The sequence below is a fragment of the Gavia stellata genome, chromosome 16, assembly GCF_030936135.1.
Source record: "Gavia stellata isolate bGavSte3 chromosome 16, bGavSte3.hap2, whole genome shotgun sequence".
In the NCBI taxonomy this organism is placed as follows: Eukaryota; Metazoa; Chordata; class Aves; order Gaviiformes; family Gaviidae; genus Gavia; species Gavia stellata.
In genome coordinates, this window is record NC_082609.1 from 9232772 (window position 1) to 9247230 (window position 14459).

General features: G+C 47.7%; 1 protein-coding gene across 1 annotated transcript in view; it reads right to left on the bottom strand.

Annotated features, from left to right (window-relative positions):
* Positions 1-11880, bottom strand: part of ADAM19 (ADAM metallopeptidase domain 19) — a 34909-nt gene extending 23029 nt beyond the window's left edge. The window contains exons 1-3 of the mRNA XM_059825652.1: positions 11820-11880; positions 11529-11602; positions 8602-8672 (exon numbers count right to left, since the gene is read on the bottom strand). Of these exons, the coding sequence (XP_059681635.1) occupies positions 8602-8672; positions 11529-11602; positions 11820-11880 (206 nt within the window). The remainder of the gene's footprint in view (positions 1-8601; positions 8673-11528; positions 11603-11819) is intronic.
* Between the last annotated feature and the right edge of the window lie 2579 nt (positions 11881-14459).

The following is a 14459-nucleotide window of genomic DNA, read 5'->3' on the forward strand; positions in this document are numbered from 1 at the left end:
CATCTCAGCAGCAGTAAAATGTAGGTTTAAAACAGTTTTTTAAAACAATGGCCTCACTTCCAAAAATTTGGAGAAGGATCACAGAATATACCCCATCTATGAAACACACTTCTGCAGCAACCCCGCGGTGCTGTCAGGCCACCGAAGCACCAGACTTGCCACGCCACGAGGATGCCACGTGCATCCTGGGCAGCACGATGCCAGTGACGCTGCAGCTGCAGTTCAGTCCTGCATCCCTTCATGCACTAGATTTTTGAACTATGACCTGCAAGAAAGCAAGAAAGAAAAAGTTTTCTTCTTTTCTTTGCTTGATTTCTTTAGGCTGGATGAAGAAAGCTGTATCAGAAGCAAAACCAAAGATTTTTCCATCTGTCTTGGTTTTTGGTATGTGGCAGTCAGGTCTAATCTACCTTGAAAGCCTCTGTTTGAATAGAGGATTGAGTGCTTGTGATATCTAATTAAATTAGGCCAGAGCAACAGGAAACACAACTTCTTATCAGTGTGTTTGAAAGTGCTTCCCCCATCCGGCACCCAAAGACTCAGACACAGTAACAAGCACCGATGGCTTAGTGGCAGACAAAACTGTAAGCCACTGTTATATTTCACAGCATTTGATGTCGGGAATACAACAGCTTTTATCTCCACTTTCAAAGTTCACTGTAGCCCAGGAAAGCTCATTTTGTTTCTTTCTGATGTGTTAATTCTCATCACTAGATCCTGTCAGTGATCAGAACTCGAGATTGCTGCACTCAGCTATCTCGGCTCTGTAAACTGAAGATAAGCGCAGCAGCACCATCCCACAGAAAATAACTCCCTTCATCTCCCTGACTGCAGTAGCTTACTCAGCGTGAGGCTGCAAGAAACAAATGTTTAATCAACAGATTGCATTACCTCGCAGGAAATTGCCTTGAGCAATGCGCCCTGGCAGGTATCTGGTCTGTGTTAGAGACTGTCATCTCGAGAGTAGACATTAAACCACCATGCGTCTGCCCAATGCTACTAAAGCCAGAATTAGACACCAGCCCGTGGATTTCCAGTAGCTGAGCCTTGCACAGCCTACTTGTTTCACTCCCAAACAAGCGCGCTTATGTTTTCTTCCTGCTCCTTTATTCTTGGAAAGCGTTCACTATGAATAGCTATTTTATGTCTCCTCCAGCATCTACCATAAAACTCCTCAGTGCTTTGACTGCTGCCCAGCCCCAGTGCCGAGCCGGGCCATGCTGAGCACCAGAGCCTGGCACACCAGGTTTCAGGGCACAGGATGATGCCATACAACACACAGTGTGCGCACATATCTTCCTACTTGCAGACTCGGGCTCTATCCCCTTCTAGTGTGGATTAAGGAGCTGAGAGGTCTGCCTGAATTTTTAGGGATATTTATGCAGCTGCTGAGCTGAAAGCGTGCATCATCTGGCTGAGTGGTGCCACGTTACGACTTTCAAGCCTCCCTCCACCAGTTGACTCCTACCCTACATTGTAGGCTCCCTATGAATGGTCCAGCTTCTTATTCTGAGCTGAAACAGTCCTTTTTTGAAGACCCTTCCCTGCCTTAACGTAGGGGAGCCGTGGGGCTCTTGCAGCACTGCTGAAAAGGGCTATCACAGTGCGTTGCACGGTGTGGGGTGGGGAGGGCAGTGAGGAAAGAGGAAAAACAACAGGACATCTTGCAACACCCTTGGGGTGCTATCTCACTTCAGAGCCTGTGAAAGCTCATTCCCAGCCCAGCTTACTTCCTAGCTAGCATCAAGTTTTCCACCAAACTGTAAATAAATAGAAAAGAAGCCTTCTTTCCATCTCAGAGTACACCAAAGTTATCAGCCAGTCTTGTCCCTCTTCTCATGTGTACCTGTTGTTGAATAAACAGGTGAGATTAGTGAGGCGCATGTACCCCAAAAACTTAGCAGTGGCCTTTATCTGCCACCATTTCAGGACAGCATCCCTGCCAGTCTGAACGGCTGATTCCAGGGGAGCTCAACCCTGAAAAGCATTGATGGACCTGATTCGCCATTTCCAGAGGAGCACAGAGCTCACCTCCTCACTGGAGAAGGAAAGCTTGGAAAAAACAATACTATTTGATCCTTTCTTCTCTGTTACATTATGTGTCTCAGTGACTACCTCTCCAGCAGCTCAAGATGAAGCTGCAAAAGTTTGGATGCAAAATAACATCATTTAAAGGCTTCTGAGATCCAGTCAGGCAGCTGGCAGATTGCTAGCACACATCATCTTCCTAAAAGGCGGCATGGAGTCCCTCCTTAGAGGAGTTATCAGCATGAAGAACTGATGAAGTCAAAGGAAAAGCTGGTGTTAGATGGGAACACTCTCCTTTGCTAAACTTTGATCACAGCTGCAGCCGCGTGGGGCTGTTCGAGGCCAGGGTAAGCTACACCAGAGCACTCAAGATGTTCTAGAGAAGTCCTCACACCTTTCCAACAGCGACCAGCTTTCGGCAAGATCAGTCGTTCCTCAAGATCTGGCTCAGCATCCAGCTCAGGATGGAATAGCCTGCTCTTGGCAGGATTTGTTCCCCAGAAAGCCTTGGGAGCCAGCTTAAATACAAGCGAGGAAGCCAAATGAAGGAAGAGTGGCTCAGTGCCATAATGTACAGATGGCTTGAGACTGTTTCTGCTGATGACCAACGTGGAGTGATCTTGGTCCCACTCCAGCCTGTCAATGATATCATTGTTTGAAACAAAACCCTCCTCCCCATGCCGCTGTGCCGCTCCCTGGAAGGGCCCTGCTGTGCAGAGCTGACATTACAGGGCAGCATGGCTCTGCTTTGCCACATCGAGAGACCGTACCAGGGAGGTCACATACTTTGCACGTGAGCGGACGGTATTCAACAGGAGAGGCAGGCTGAGGGCGTGGGGCAAAACCCAGCTTTCTCGGTGGGCAGCTGCCCCTGTGGCACTTGGGGACAGTGCAAGACCGTGACCTCCAGCTCATCTGGCCATCGCAGAGGAGCAGAGAAGCAGCTGGGGGAAGAGGGGCTCCACAGCACACCCAAACGCTCCCAAAAGCAGCAGAAGGAAAGCTGGGGCTTTTCTTGCATGACCACATTCATTTGAGGGAGTGCACATTTCCCAGCTGCTCTGGATAACCTCACCCCTATTTCCTGATAAATGGGAGCAGTTTTCTCTCATCTGTGAAACATCACTTGTTAGGACAAGTCTCAGAGGGGCTCAGAGCCCTCCATCCCAGGGGACCACTGTGAACGTGCTCAGCTTCACCAGCCAGAGATCACCCATGGGCACTGGGAGGGCCCCGGCAGCACACTGGTGCTCTTACTAATTGCAGCAAGAAGGATTTTTTATAATTTAGTCCCACGAGCAACATTGTTTGGGCTCATTTTACAGAGGGGCTAGTCTGCATGAACAGCTGCCAATTTAAAAACACCCGTGAGTATCTAGGAGACAGACATTCTAATTTCCTCCCAAAAAACAAAAGCTAAATGGTCCATGAAGCTCTCGTGAGAAAAATTGACTCTTAAATTTTCAGTCGTGGGACCAAGAAAAGTGAAGCCTGTAATCTCTTGCATCTCTTCCCCTGTCCCTTTCCTCAAATCACAATAAATCTGTCCAGTCAGGCTGCCAGCATCTGGGGGTGGAGGGAATTGACTCTCCCAAGAAAGTTTTGATGTCAGATTTCCATCTACAATTTGTGGTCCCACTCCATTGCCTCTCAACAGGATCCAAGTAGGGTAAGAAGGGGAATTTGACTCTGTACCTCCCAGTCCCCCAAATGTTCCCTAAAGTCAGAATTTATTATCAAAACCTGAGGTGATCCCATCTTGAACACTACCAACACCAGACCCATGACAACGCGAGCAGGCAGGCTTCCATATCCACCACTAGTGGGAAATCAGAGATTCCAGCCAAAACCTGGCACCTCATCAAATCAATGAAATCCAAAATTTTTTTTCTTGGTGAGTTTCATCCAGACGAAGCCTGGAGCTCTTAAGCTCCCTTCCTCAAGAGCCTTTGCTGATATATCTGAGAACATATTTATTGTGTGAATAGCAGCAGTTTGGAAAGAAAAAGTAGCTTCCCAGCTATTGAGGTGGAATTAAACTAGCTATTTGTAATGCCTCGGAAAATATCACAGGGTAAAGACTCTCCATCCTCTTTTGCCATCCGCACCATCTGTGACATTCACTGTGTAAATCATGTTACAGGACCCAAGGAAAATTTGTCACGTGGCCCCTTGGCTTACCAATGGGAACCATAAAAAGCTGCCTGGAGAGGAAAAAGGAAATGAAATAAATGGGAAACTGGCTGATAATGAGTCAGGGAGCAAAAGATTTAAAGGGCTCCATTTCCTCGTCTCTTCCTCCCTGCCCCACACAGAGAAATCACTGAATATCCCAAGGGAATCAGGAGGCTGAAGAGCAGCTATGGCTTTCCAAGTCCCAACCCTGTTTTTCTGATGACTCTAAGAGGCAGTAGAGCAGGATAAACTCAATTTCCCTTCTCTACATAACCCTTACCCCCTCCCCATGCAGGAAGCCCATTAGACACTGATGATGTGCAGCCCATCAGTGGAATAATCTCATATAACCTTCCTGCTTGGAGGTGGGCAGCAACCTCCCCTCTTCCTCACTCAGCTGGTAGAAGAGGCCCTGGAAATGAGCAAAAGCAGGAAACGGTGAAATAGAAGTGACATACAGATCTCTTATCGCACCACTGAGAGCATCAAGCAGGGCTGGAGTGCTTGTCACCTACCCAGGCGGGGCCAGAAGAGATTGGAAATGATACTGCTCCCTATCAGATCCAGTTGCCTAAAAATAACTATCTGGATTGCTCCCGAGGTCAGACCAGATGAGCTTTGGACTTTATTCACAGCGTCCTCAGCCAGTTGCTGCGTATGTCCATTGGGGCTCTGCCACCAAGTGCCCCACGCCATCACGGCTGCTGCGGGCGGGCAGCAGCCAAAATACGCAGCTAAAACATGCAGCTGTGCCCCACACTGCCCATGGGATTCACCCCTGGAGAAGCCTCCACTACCCCTTGCAGCTGAGAGGGCCTTTCCCAAGTCTGCTCTCCCCATGAGAGACACAAAGAGGAAGAGAAGAGGGAGGAAAGTTTTGTTGATACTTTTCCTGCACTCAGTGAGAAGACAAATTCCATGCAGGTTTCTGCTCTGCAAATATGAGCTCTCCTCTTCGCTAGAAAGAAAAGGCTCGCACCAGGCAGCGCTGCCACACACATTCAGAGCGTCTCAGCATCCCCTCCCTGCTCAGCTCAAAGCTGCTTTTTATTAACAAATGCAAATGACTTTTTAAAAAAGTCACTTTTCATCCAAGGTTTGCAGCTCAGATTCTTCCGTTCCTAAGCCCCAGCCAAATTTAAAGCTGCTTTATAGGCATCTCTCCATATATTTGTTGTTTGTGCAGCTTTGAGCTTTCCAATCCTGCAGCTGCAGGACATGGTTTTGAGTCATTTAAAACAAGCTTGTGTCGTTTGGGGGATATACTTTTGTCGTTACTCAGAAATGTTAATAGTGTTGTGAACTCTGCTTGGAACTACAGTGTGGTTCCGCCTTCTTATCAAATGCCTGAACAGGAAATAATGCAATATTATGTTAACTGCTAATGCAATAATTGTATTCGTAAATATATGAAGCCCATACTCAGACGTGTGCTGATCTTATTACAAAATACAGAGTTGTGCACAGTTCTGAAGAAAGATATGCAATAATATCTGTGTTTCACTTCTGTGGATGAACGCAGTGTCCTTTTCACACGGAATATGAAATCACAGGCAGGGTGTGAACATTTCTTCCACATATTGAGAACAGCACGTTTCTTTCAAAGCTGGTGCATCCCTTCCAAAGCCGTACAGATGATGACTTTTTCCTCTCCTTTCAAAGCAAGCTCATATTCTCATCAGCTTTGTATCCCCATGAGGAGAGTGGTGAATGTGTAATGAGGCTGCCTAATCTACCAAGAACACCACTTACAACAGTTTCACTAGCTTGGCATATCTCCCTTCTAGCTTTGGGAACCACTTGGTAAATCATATCCCAACCAGACCCTGTGGACGTCCATCATTCCATGCTTTCATTGAGCAACAGAAGGCCAGGACATGGTTATGAGAGGACAACAGGAGCCAGGTGGGTGGGACAGAGGGGGAGCAGAGCACCAACCTCGGCAGCAAAGCTGGTTTCCAGAGGCTCCTCTAAACTGGATCAATTAAATGACCCAGAACTCCGGGGCTCACTTTGAATTAAAAAGCCCCAAAGTACCTTCCTTAAAACTGCAGTTTTGTTATACCCAGTTCCATGTGAACTCGAAATCAGGAGCAGTCAGGTTTCAGACAGCTTTGAAGGGACGCTTCCCACTTGGGGGATTTCAACTTCTCTCCCGTTGTCTGGGTGCCCAACAAACCCTTCAGAGAAGAAGTCCCTGATGCTGCAACTACTCAGTACCCCAAACCTGAGCTAGAACCTCATGTTCCCCTATAGGATAGGCAATAGCAGTGGTGAGCTCCTGGGTGCTGGGGAGTGACTCCAGGCTGGGAAGCAGGAACCTGAGGAGCCGAGCTGGACTCTACCTCACCGCACGCTTTGAGAAGGAGAAGCAGTTCTCATTGACTTAGAAGTATTCTACAGCTGCTGATAATTACAGCATCCACAGAGCTCCCATGGACTTTATGTTTTTGTTTGCTTCATCATTTCTCCTTCTTTAGGGTGTCTCTAAACTACTTCTGCACCTTCACAAGTCTCTGAAAAGTGGTGGCTCTCCAGAGCCTCTCATCTAATCAAGTTCAAACTAGCATTTTGGGATCATGCCATCACCTTTCTTGAACAAGGACTTGAGGCCTGGCAAGACTCCCACGTGAAGCACTGCTATCCATGAATCACTTGCATTTTCCACAGAAAATACAAATAAAAAACTCCAAACCACTTGCTGTTATTTCATCAGTCCTAGTAAGGCGATTCACCCCGCAGTGGAAGTGTGTGCGCATGCTTAAGCCTGTGTGCATACCTCTCAATGAATGAAAATGCATTTCAGGAAATAAACACAATAGAAACCTTCTGTTATTATAATTCTGTTTACTAACACCAGCAATGAGTTTGTCTGCACTGAAAATAGCACAGCACCGCTCCGGCAAGGCACCTGGAGTTTACAGCATCATGCTCGGAGCACAAATGGATTAATTCAGCAAGGATCCCTGCTCTTGCCAGCATCTCCTGTGCCAGAAATAAATTCACCTTTGCATAGCAATTGCAGAATATGCAAGACCTGACAGTCCTTCCACCAGGAAGGAGACCGCCAGCAGCTCTAGCAGTTACGCTGCTTCCAGGTTCAGTTCGGAGCCTGGCACTGCTGACCAGTCGTCAGAAACAGCTATTTTTCCTGCATTAGACAGGACTGAGTTAGCAGTGCTTATGGTGCTGGTCTCTTCTACCACTTCTCTATTTTCCCAGCTGAGAGATGCCAAAACACACAGAATTTGTAGCTGTTCCTGTTTAGCTCTACACAGGTGCATGACTGCCTGGGAAACGTGTTCAGCTTTTGCAGCTCTGAAACTCCCAGTAGCTTATGTGGGCTATTACAGAAAACACCTCGTAAGGTGTAGTTGCCTTTCATCAGCCATCAGATTTCAGTCTTTACTGCAGACAGTGCCAAGAAAAATCTGGTTTTCCTCCAAAATGCCCTGAATATCATTTAGGTTTATGCACTGCCATCAGAACTAATGAGATCTTCTGATACTTCAGTCTTTCAGGGGGAAAGCTGAGCCCCGAAGCTCTGTGGTTGGGATGTCCATACAATACATTTAAAATATAACCAGGGTCATTATTCCAAGGTTATTATTCCTACTGGGTCTAGTAGATAAGCATTTGGTTGTGTTTCCATAGATAAATCTTCATACCCATTTAAAAATAAACAAAACACAAACAGTGCAAGTGGACTTCTTAGCAAAGACAAACCTCTTGCAGCTAAATTTCCAGCTGCTGTTCCGCCACTGGAAACTAATGCACTCACTGGGCAGAAAGCCTCTGGAACAAGCCTCCAGACAAGAATCCTTCTGCCTGCCTTAATCTCCTGCTGAATTCAATACACATCACGCCCTATGATATCACACAGCATTGCTGTATCGTGCCTGAGAGAGGGTTGCATTTCAGTTGATGCAAAAGCATTTTTTTGGTCTACTTTAGCATGAAGGGCACTAATGGAATTGAAACTGTCAGATTGTTTCTCCTAGGAAATGGAGCAGGAGCTCTTCGGATCACAGCAAATGAAATCCTCATTAGAGTCACACTGACTTTAAGCCATTTGGTAAATAGTGCACTTCATATCAGCAACATTTTCTAGTTAATGTAGTAAGAATTATGATGCAAAAATAAGTTTACACAGTGAGGCCCAGGTCACCGTCTCCTTTTTGCTGACAAAGCTCTGTTACAGTCAGCACTGCTTGGCTGATGAACACCAGCGGGGACTCGGACCTGGAATAACCTTGAAATCCAGAAAAGGACTTCCTCATCCTGTCTTTATCAAATCCCTGTTGAAGTCAGTGGAGGTTTTCCTGTTGACTTCACTGTAATCTTACTCATTATTTTAGTGAGACCACAAGTCAAAATGCAAGGCACAAGCACACTTACCCATTTTTCTCCAATTCCAAGATGAGCTCCTGGCCTTCTGCCTTTATCTTAACTTCAGCTCTGAATGGATGCTGCGTGCAAAAGAGACGGTGCCTGTTACTCATACATCATCACAATTATGAACACATCCAGAAACGCAAATTGTTCCCCTGGAAATTGCAGCTGATCTTAAACCACTCCTCGCCTTCCTCCACAGGGGAGGGCTTTAACCTTCAGACCCAGAGTGCTGGGGAAGGGAAGGGACGGACTGTGGTGGCTCCCAGCTCCAGGCACACTCCTGCATCCCCATGGCACAGCCATGCTGGTGCAGAGCCGGGAAGCAGTACAGGCACACTAGTGGGATGCCATACCTGAGCTGGTGACCCTGGTGTCTCAGGGGGAAGGATGGGCTCAGACATGGCAGCAAGTCCTGATGCTGGAGTGCCTGGAGATACAGCTGGGTGGGAGAGATGCACTGCACCCCCTTCCCCTGTACACCATGCTCAGGACCACATCACAGGACATCCCAGCTTGCCCCAGAGGTTTACAAGTCAAATATATGACTATATATACTACTATACACTACTATAGTTAACCAAAGCTTCCCTCGTAATCCCAGCAGCAAATGGCATTTTTAGGAGCCTATTTCAGGACAAGAGGAATGATGCCTCAAAGAGATTTTCACAAAATTCCTTTACTCCCAGAAAATGCCAGTAAGATGCACACAGCAGGGTCCCTTCGACATCTTTAGGCTCTAGCCGTTGTTCAGACAGTATTTCACAGCTGCTCTTGGATTAGTCCCAGGCTGCCAAGGGACTGGAAACCACAACAGCAACTTTCTAGTGTGTTCAAGCACGTGGGCACAGCCCTAGTTTGCAATCTGCCTACAGCTCCGAACGAGGACACAGGACAGCCGGCTCCCCAAGGCCTACTGGTGTTAACAGAAAGGACCCTAATTTCTTAGTGCAATGGCAAATGCATACACTAAACCCAATATTTAAAAAAAAAAATCATTCAAGAGACTGAAAGTATAGAATATACCTTCTTGAGGCCCAACAAGAAGGGCCTCTGGAGGTCTCCAGTTTTACCTCCCTCAAAGAAGGACCACAAGCTAATGTCAGCTGGGGATTTCTGAGTCTGAGTGATTTCTCGTAAAGGAAATGGATGAATAAACTCCCCAGAAGAGAAATAACCCATTTGATAAGAACAGACTTCTTTATTCAGCTGAAATAAAAAAAAAAAATCATAAAAACTGGTGAGATGATCAACCCATACTATTTCCTAATTCAGTGTTGGAGGGGATTTTGCAGCACAGATCAACTGAAAGCAAAAGAGAGCAAGGCTGACTGAATAAGATGTTCTGTTGAAAGAGCTGTCATCCCAGAGACACGCTTGGCTGCCGCTGCATCAATCCCAAGCCCAGTTACAAACTTCTCCTTTCATCAGCTCCTTGCTCCTATTCTGGGTTTTGTTCATCTTTCCTTCAGTTTCCAGGACATCGCACCAGGCCCACACAGATGATGCAAAACAAGTTAATGCATTTAATATATACAACAACGGCCAATTCCAAGGGGCTGAGTTTAGTTTACTGAATCACAGGTGCTCAGTAAGTCTCAGGGTAGGTCTGTTGTCTTGCTAATGTGTCAACAGAGGTTGCCTTTTCCATAACTGGGGGGGGGGGGGGTGTTATGAGCGTCTCTTCACAAAGGTTGTGCAAACATCATTGTTCCTAATAATGCTTTCCCTTCTCCTTCAATAATCCCACTACTTCAGAGTCCATCAATTGCTGTGTAACTGAAATATCCCAGCTGTACGTAAGCTTTGCTAACACTGGTTTTGGAGCCAACAGGAACTTGCCTGAAACAAACCAAGTACGACCCCTGAGACCCAGCAGATTTCTATAAGGGGAAATGCTGTCCAGATGTATTTGTATCACTATCAAGAATAGAGAGAACCAAAACTTTGAGGCAGCACTGCAAGGACATTTTAAAGAGAATTAAGGTCATGAGAGAGTCATTGTAGCTTTTTTGTTTTAATCTGACACAATAAAAAGTTTAGAAAGTCTCATATAGAGAGGACATAAACCTGAAAATAACACCACTTATGGGGAGATGCCATGAGTTTTCTTCAGTATAACGCTGCAGCTTCCCTTTTTCTGGTTCACAACATAAATAACGCCATCTGGATTTTCCTCTTTCATTTGATTATGCAACTGATAACTTCTTGATTGTGGCAACGCAAATGCTAGGAAGTTGAACTGTGGTTTGTGGTTGATGTTTAAGTCTGGTACCCCAGCGGTTCTCAGAGTGGCTGCAGGCTACAGACACACCACTTCATCCATCCACGTAGAAGTGGGGGTGAGACCTACATCGATACATACTGTGTCTAAGACTCAGTTAGACACACCTGAGCTGCTGGTTGGCTTTTCTTAGTGATGCACCCTCATAGCTGGGATTCATCTCCTCCTAAAGCAGACACCTCTATTTGATTGCTCCCTGATTGTACTGCCTCGCTCCCCTTTTACAGACATATAGGTCAGGTAGATTTGGTCTAGGCTTTAAGGCATGAGAGAGGGCAGGCCATTACAAACCTTTTGCACAGGTGAATGCAGGTGGCCAGGAGCGGTCTCACGCTCAGCACCCGAGATGCGCCAGCCCGCTCACCCAGCCCTCACCCAGCTCTCACCCAGCCTTCACCCAGCCCTCCCCCAGCCCTCCCCCAGCCCTCCCCCAGCCCACTCGGGGTTCGGCGGAGCTGCAGCAGCCCCCCACACTGCAGACGGGCTCCCTGGCTCATCCCTGCGGCTTTGTCACGCAGCTCAGTTTAGCCAAAAAAAACCCCAAACGCACATCGCGAGGTCCTGTGCTAACCGCGACATCGTTCCTCTCCCTGGAAACGATACGGAGGTTTGAAAAGGAAATATAAATAAAGCGCTGGGCGCGACCTACCTTCTCGCTGCTGGGGCTCCCCAGGGCTGCCCAGCGCGGCACCACCACCTCGGGCTGCCGCTCCGCGCCGGCGGCTCCTCCCGCTGGGGAGACACAAAAGGAGCCGCTCACCACCCCGACCCCATCCGCACCCCCGGGAGCTAAAGAACACGAAGCCGGGGCGGGAGGGGAGAGCGCTGCGCTGGCTGTAGGGGAAGCAGGAGGATCCCCCATCCACCCCCCCTCCCTCCCTCCCCGGGGGCTCAGGCAGCCAGAGGCACTCGTGCAGGGTGGGGGGGACCCCGCACTCACGGGGCGGCGGCCGCAGCAGCAGCGAGAGGGCGATGCCGCAGAGCAGCCCCCGGCCCCGCATGGCTCCGGGCAGGAGACGGTGCTCCGCCGCCGCCGCCCCGCTGTATAAAACCGCCCGGCGCGGCTTTCTCCTCCCACCACCGCCCCGAAATCCGCCCCTGCAGCCCCCGGCCGGGGGGGTGGGGGTGTCTCCTCCTCTTCTTCCTCCACCCCACCCCGGGCAGCACCTCGGGGTGCACCCCGGGGGCAAGAGCGGCTCTGCCCTGCGGGGCGGGGCTGTGGGGCTGGGCTGGGCTGGGCTGGGCTGTCCCCCCGGCACCCAGGGATGGAGGGAAGGCTGAGCGCCTTTCCGGGGCTCCCCCTGCAAAACCTGGCCCCCCAGCTCTGTTGCTAGCACGGAAATCCATTGTGCCTCAAAAGCTAGCAAGGAGGGGAGACCTGGTGGAGGGCAGCAGCCAAATCAGAGTCAAGAGGCTCCTGTAGGAGCGGTGCTATGGCTTTAGTTGTTTGTTTATTTATTTGTTATATTTATGTGTAATGCCATCAAACCCTTCATGGCTGAACCCCATGTTTCCAGAGGCATCCTAAATCCCCCTGCTCCCGGGCAATGCATTGCCCCTGAATGGACGGCTGAAGGGTTATAGGCTGAAATTTATCGTGCCCGTATAAATGGGCAGAAGTGACCAGGTGCTGGCTGACTGCACCTCTCCCCTTAAGACAGATGGAGGAGCTGGGGAAGGGCTTGGAAGCACCCACAGCTCATATTCCCTGTGCTGCCCTTCAGAGATATCCACTCACTCCCACGAGGCTCCCAAAGGAGCATCCCTGTCTTCTCCTGCATCCTTAAGGGTCCACACATCATCTCTTTGCCAGTCCTCTGCCCTTCAGGGGGATGAGCACCCAGAGGACTGCCAGATGCAGTGCCTCGCTGCTGGGTTAGCCAGCGTGGCTCAGGGTCGCACCAGGAGAGGAGCGCAGAAGTTAGTGGGGCGGTGCTGAGGTTACCAGCTGCAAACACGTGAGCTCTGTGGTGCTGTAGATGCTCCTTGCACACGCTGAAGCCATGAAAAGCAACTGCCTTCCCTTATGTCAGATTACTTCTGCTGTGACTCCCAGCCAGCTCAACTGCAGCAACACTAGCAAGGCTGCGAGGCCGGGCTGACACGCGTTTTTATGGGGTCGGCTCAGAGTGGCAGGAAAAGGCATTACCTCTTAGTCATACTCTTCAGCCAGCCATTGATCTGCATTATCCATACAGCCCTTCCCATTCATCTCTATCTCTATACTTAAAGTGCCTGTGTAGGTGAACCACCAGGAAACCAACTTAAGAAACGAGGAGAATTTGCACCTGGCTACGTCTCAGAGTGTATCGGTAAATCAGGCTGATAGGAAATTAATACTCCATTTAGAATAAAGGTTTGCTAGATAATACTAATGATTTTGTCTCTTGTCCAGAGGTTTATTTATGCTATTGAAACCACTGAGCTCTCTTTTACTAAAGGTCTTTGCTGACTCCTGCCACTGTTGCCCAAAGGAAATGTGACTGTTTCCATTTGCAGATATCATTTTGGTTTATGACTTTCATACATGTCCCCTTTGTCCCCCAGCACTTCATACACTGAACCTTTGTGATCTTGTGAAGGTCAGTTTATTCCTGATATCACTCTGACAGAAGAAAGCTAGGACGTCCTGGGGACACCCAGAGGGAATCATCAGGATGAGCCGGTAAATGACATTTTACCTGACCACAGACAGGTCACAAATTTTCTTCACACAACCGAACCATGTTATTTCCCAGAGCAAAAATCCAGGGACCAGATTTCACCTCTTTTCTAATCACATGGGGTATCCTGAAGGGAAACCTTGAAATTTTTGTGAACTCCCCCATTATTTATAGCTGCCTGTAATATAGAAGAAAACAATGGCACTATTGTTGATGCCTTTATTATAAATAAGTAAAAATGCAAGCCAAATTTAGACACAAATCTAGCTATTCTGCTTTCATCTCTGCATAAAATTTCTGTCTACCCAAAGGAAAAAAAATACTTTAATGAGGAACATGTATAGTTGCACTGAAAGATTGTCACGAACTTCTCAGTACAACAATCTTCACAGGGACTGCTCCATACATTTCTCTAAAAGAAGATCAGCTCAAAAAAAGCATAAAATGGAATAAAAAGAGCCTTATTTTAAGATTGTTAAAATACTTAGGCCAATAACTATCTGCTTGTAATTTTTGTCAGCATTCAAGTACCATAAAAATGAAATACATGCAGTATTTGCATTTGTTATATAGTGATATTTTTATCTTTGGGTCTCGGTAATATGAGAATTGATATCTTAATTTATAATCACCAGAAACTCCCTCTATAAAAATATAACCACAGACTGTGCAGTTATATATAGTTGAATCTCTCTGTATATGCTATATCACTTACATTGCTGAGACGTTGTTGCATGGAAAGATTCGGGATATTCTAGCCTTATTAACAGTGCTCAGATGCTGTAACGCTACCTGCCTCTGGCACAGGGTGAGTCAGATCCTGCCTGTACCCATCTCTTCAAAAAGCTCTTACCAAAGTCAATGGGACATTTGCCTGATTCACAGAGCAAGGTCAGGCTTTCAGTTATCTAGGAATT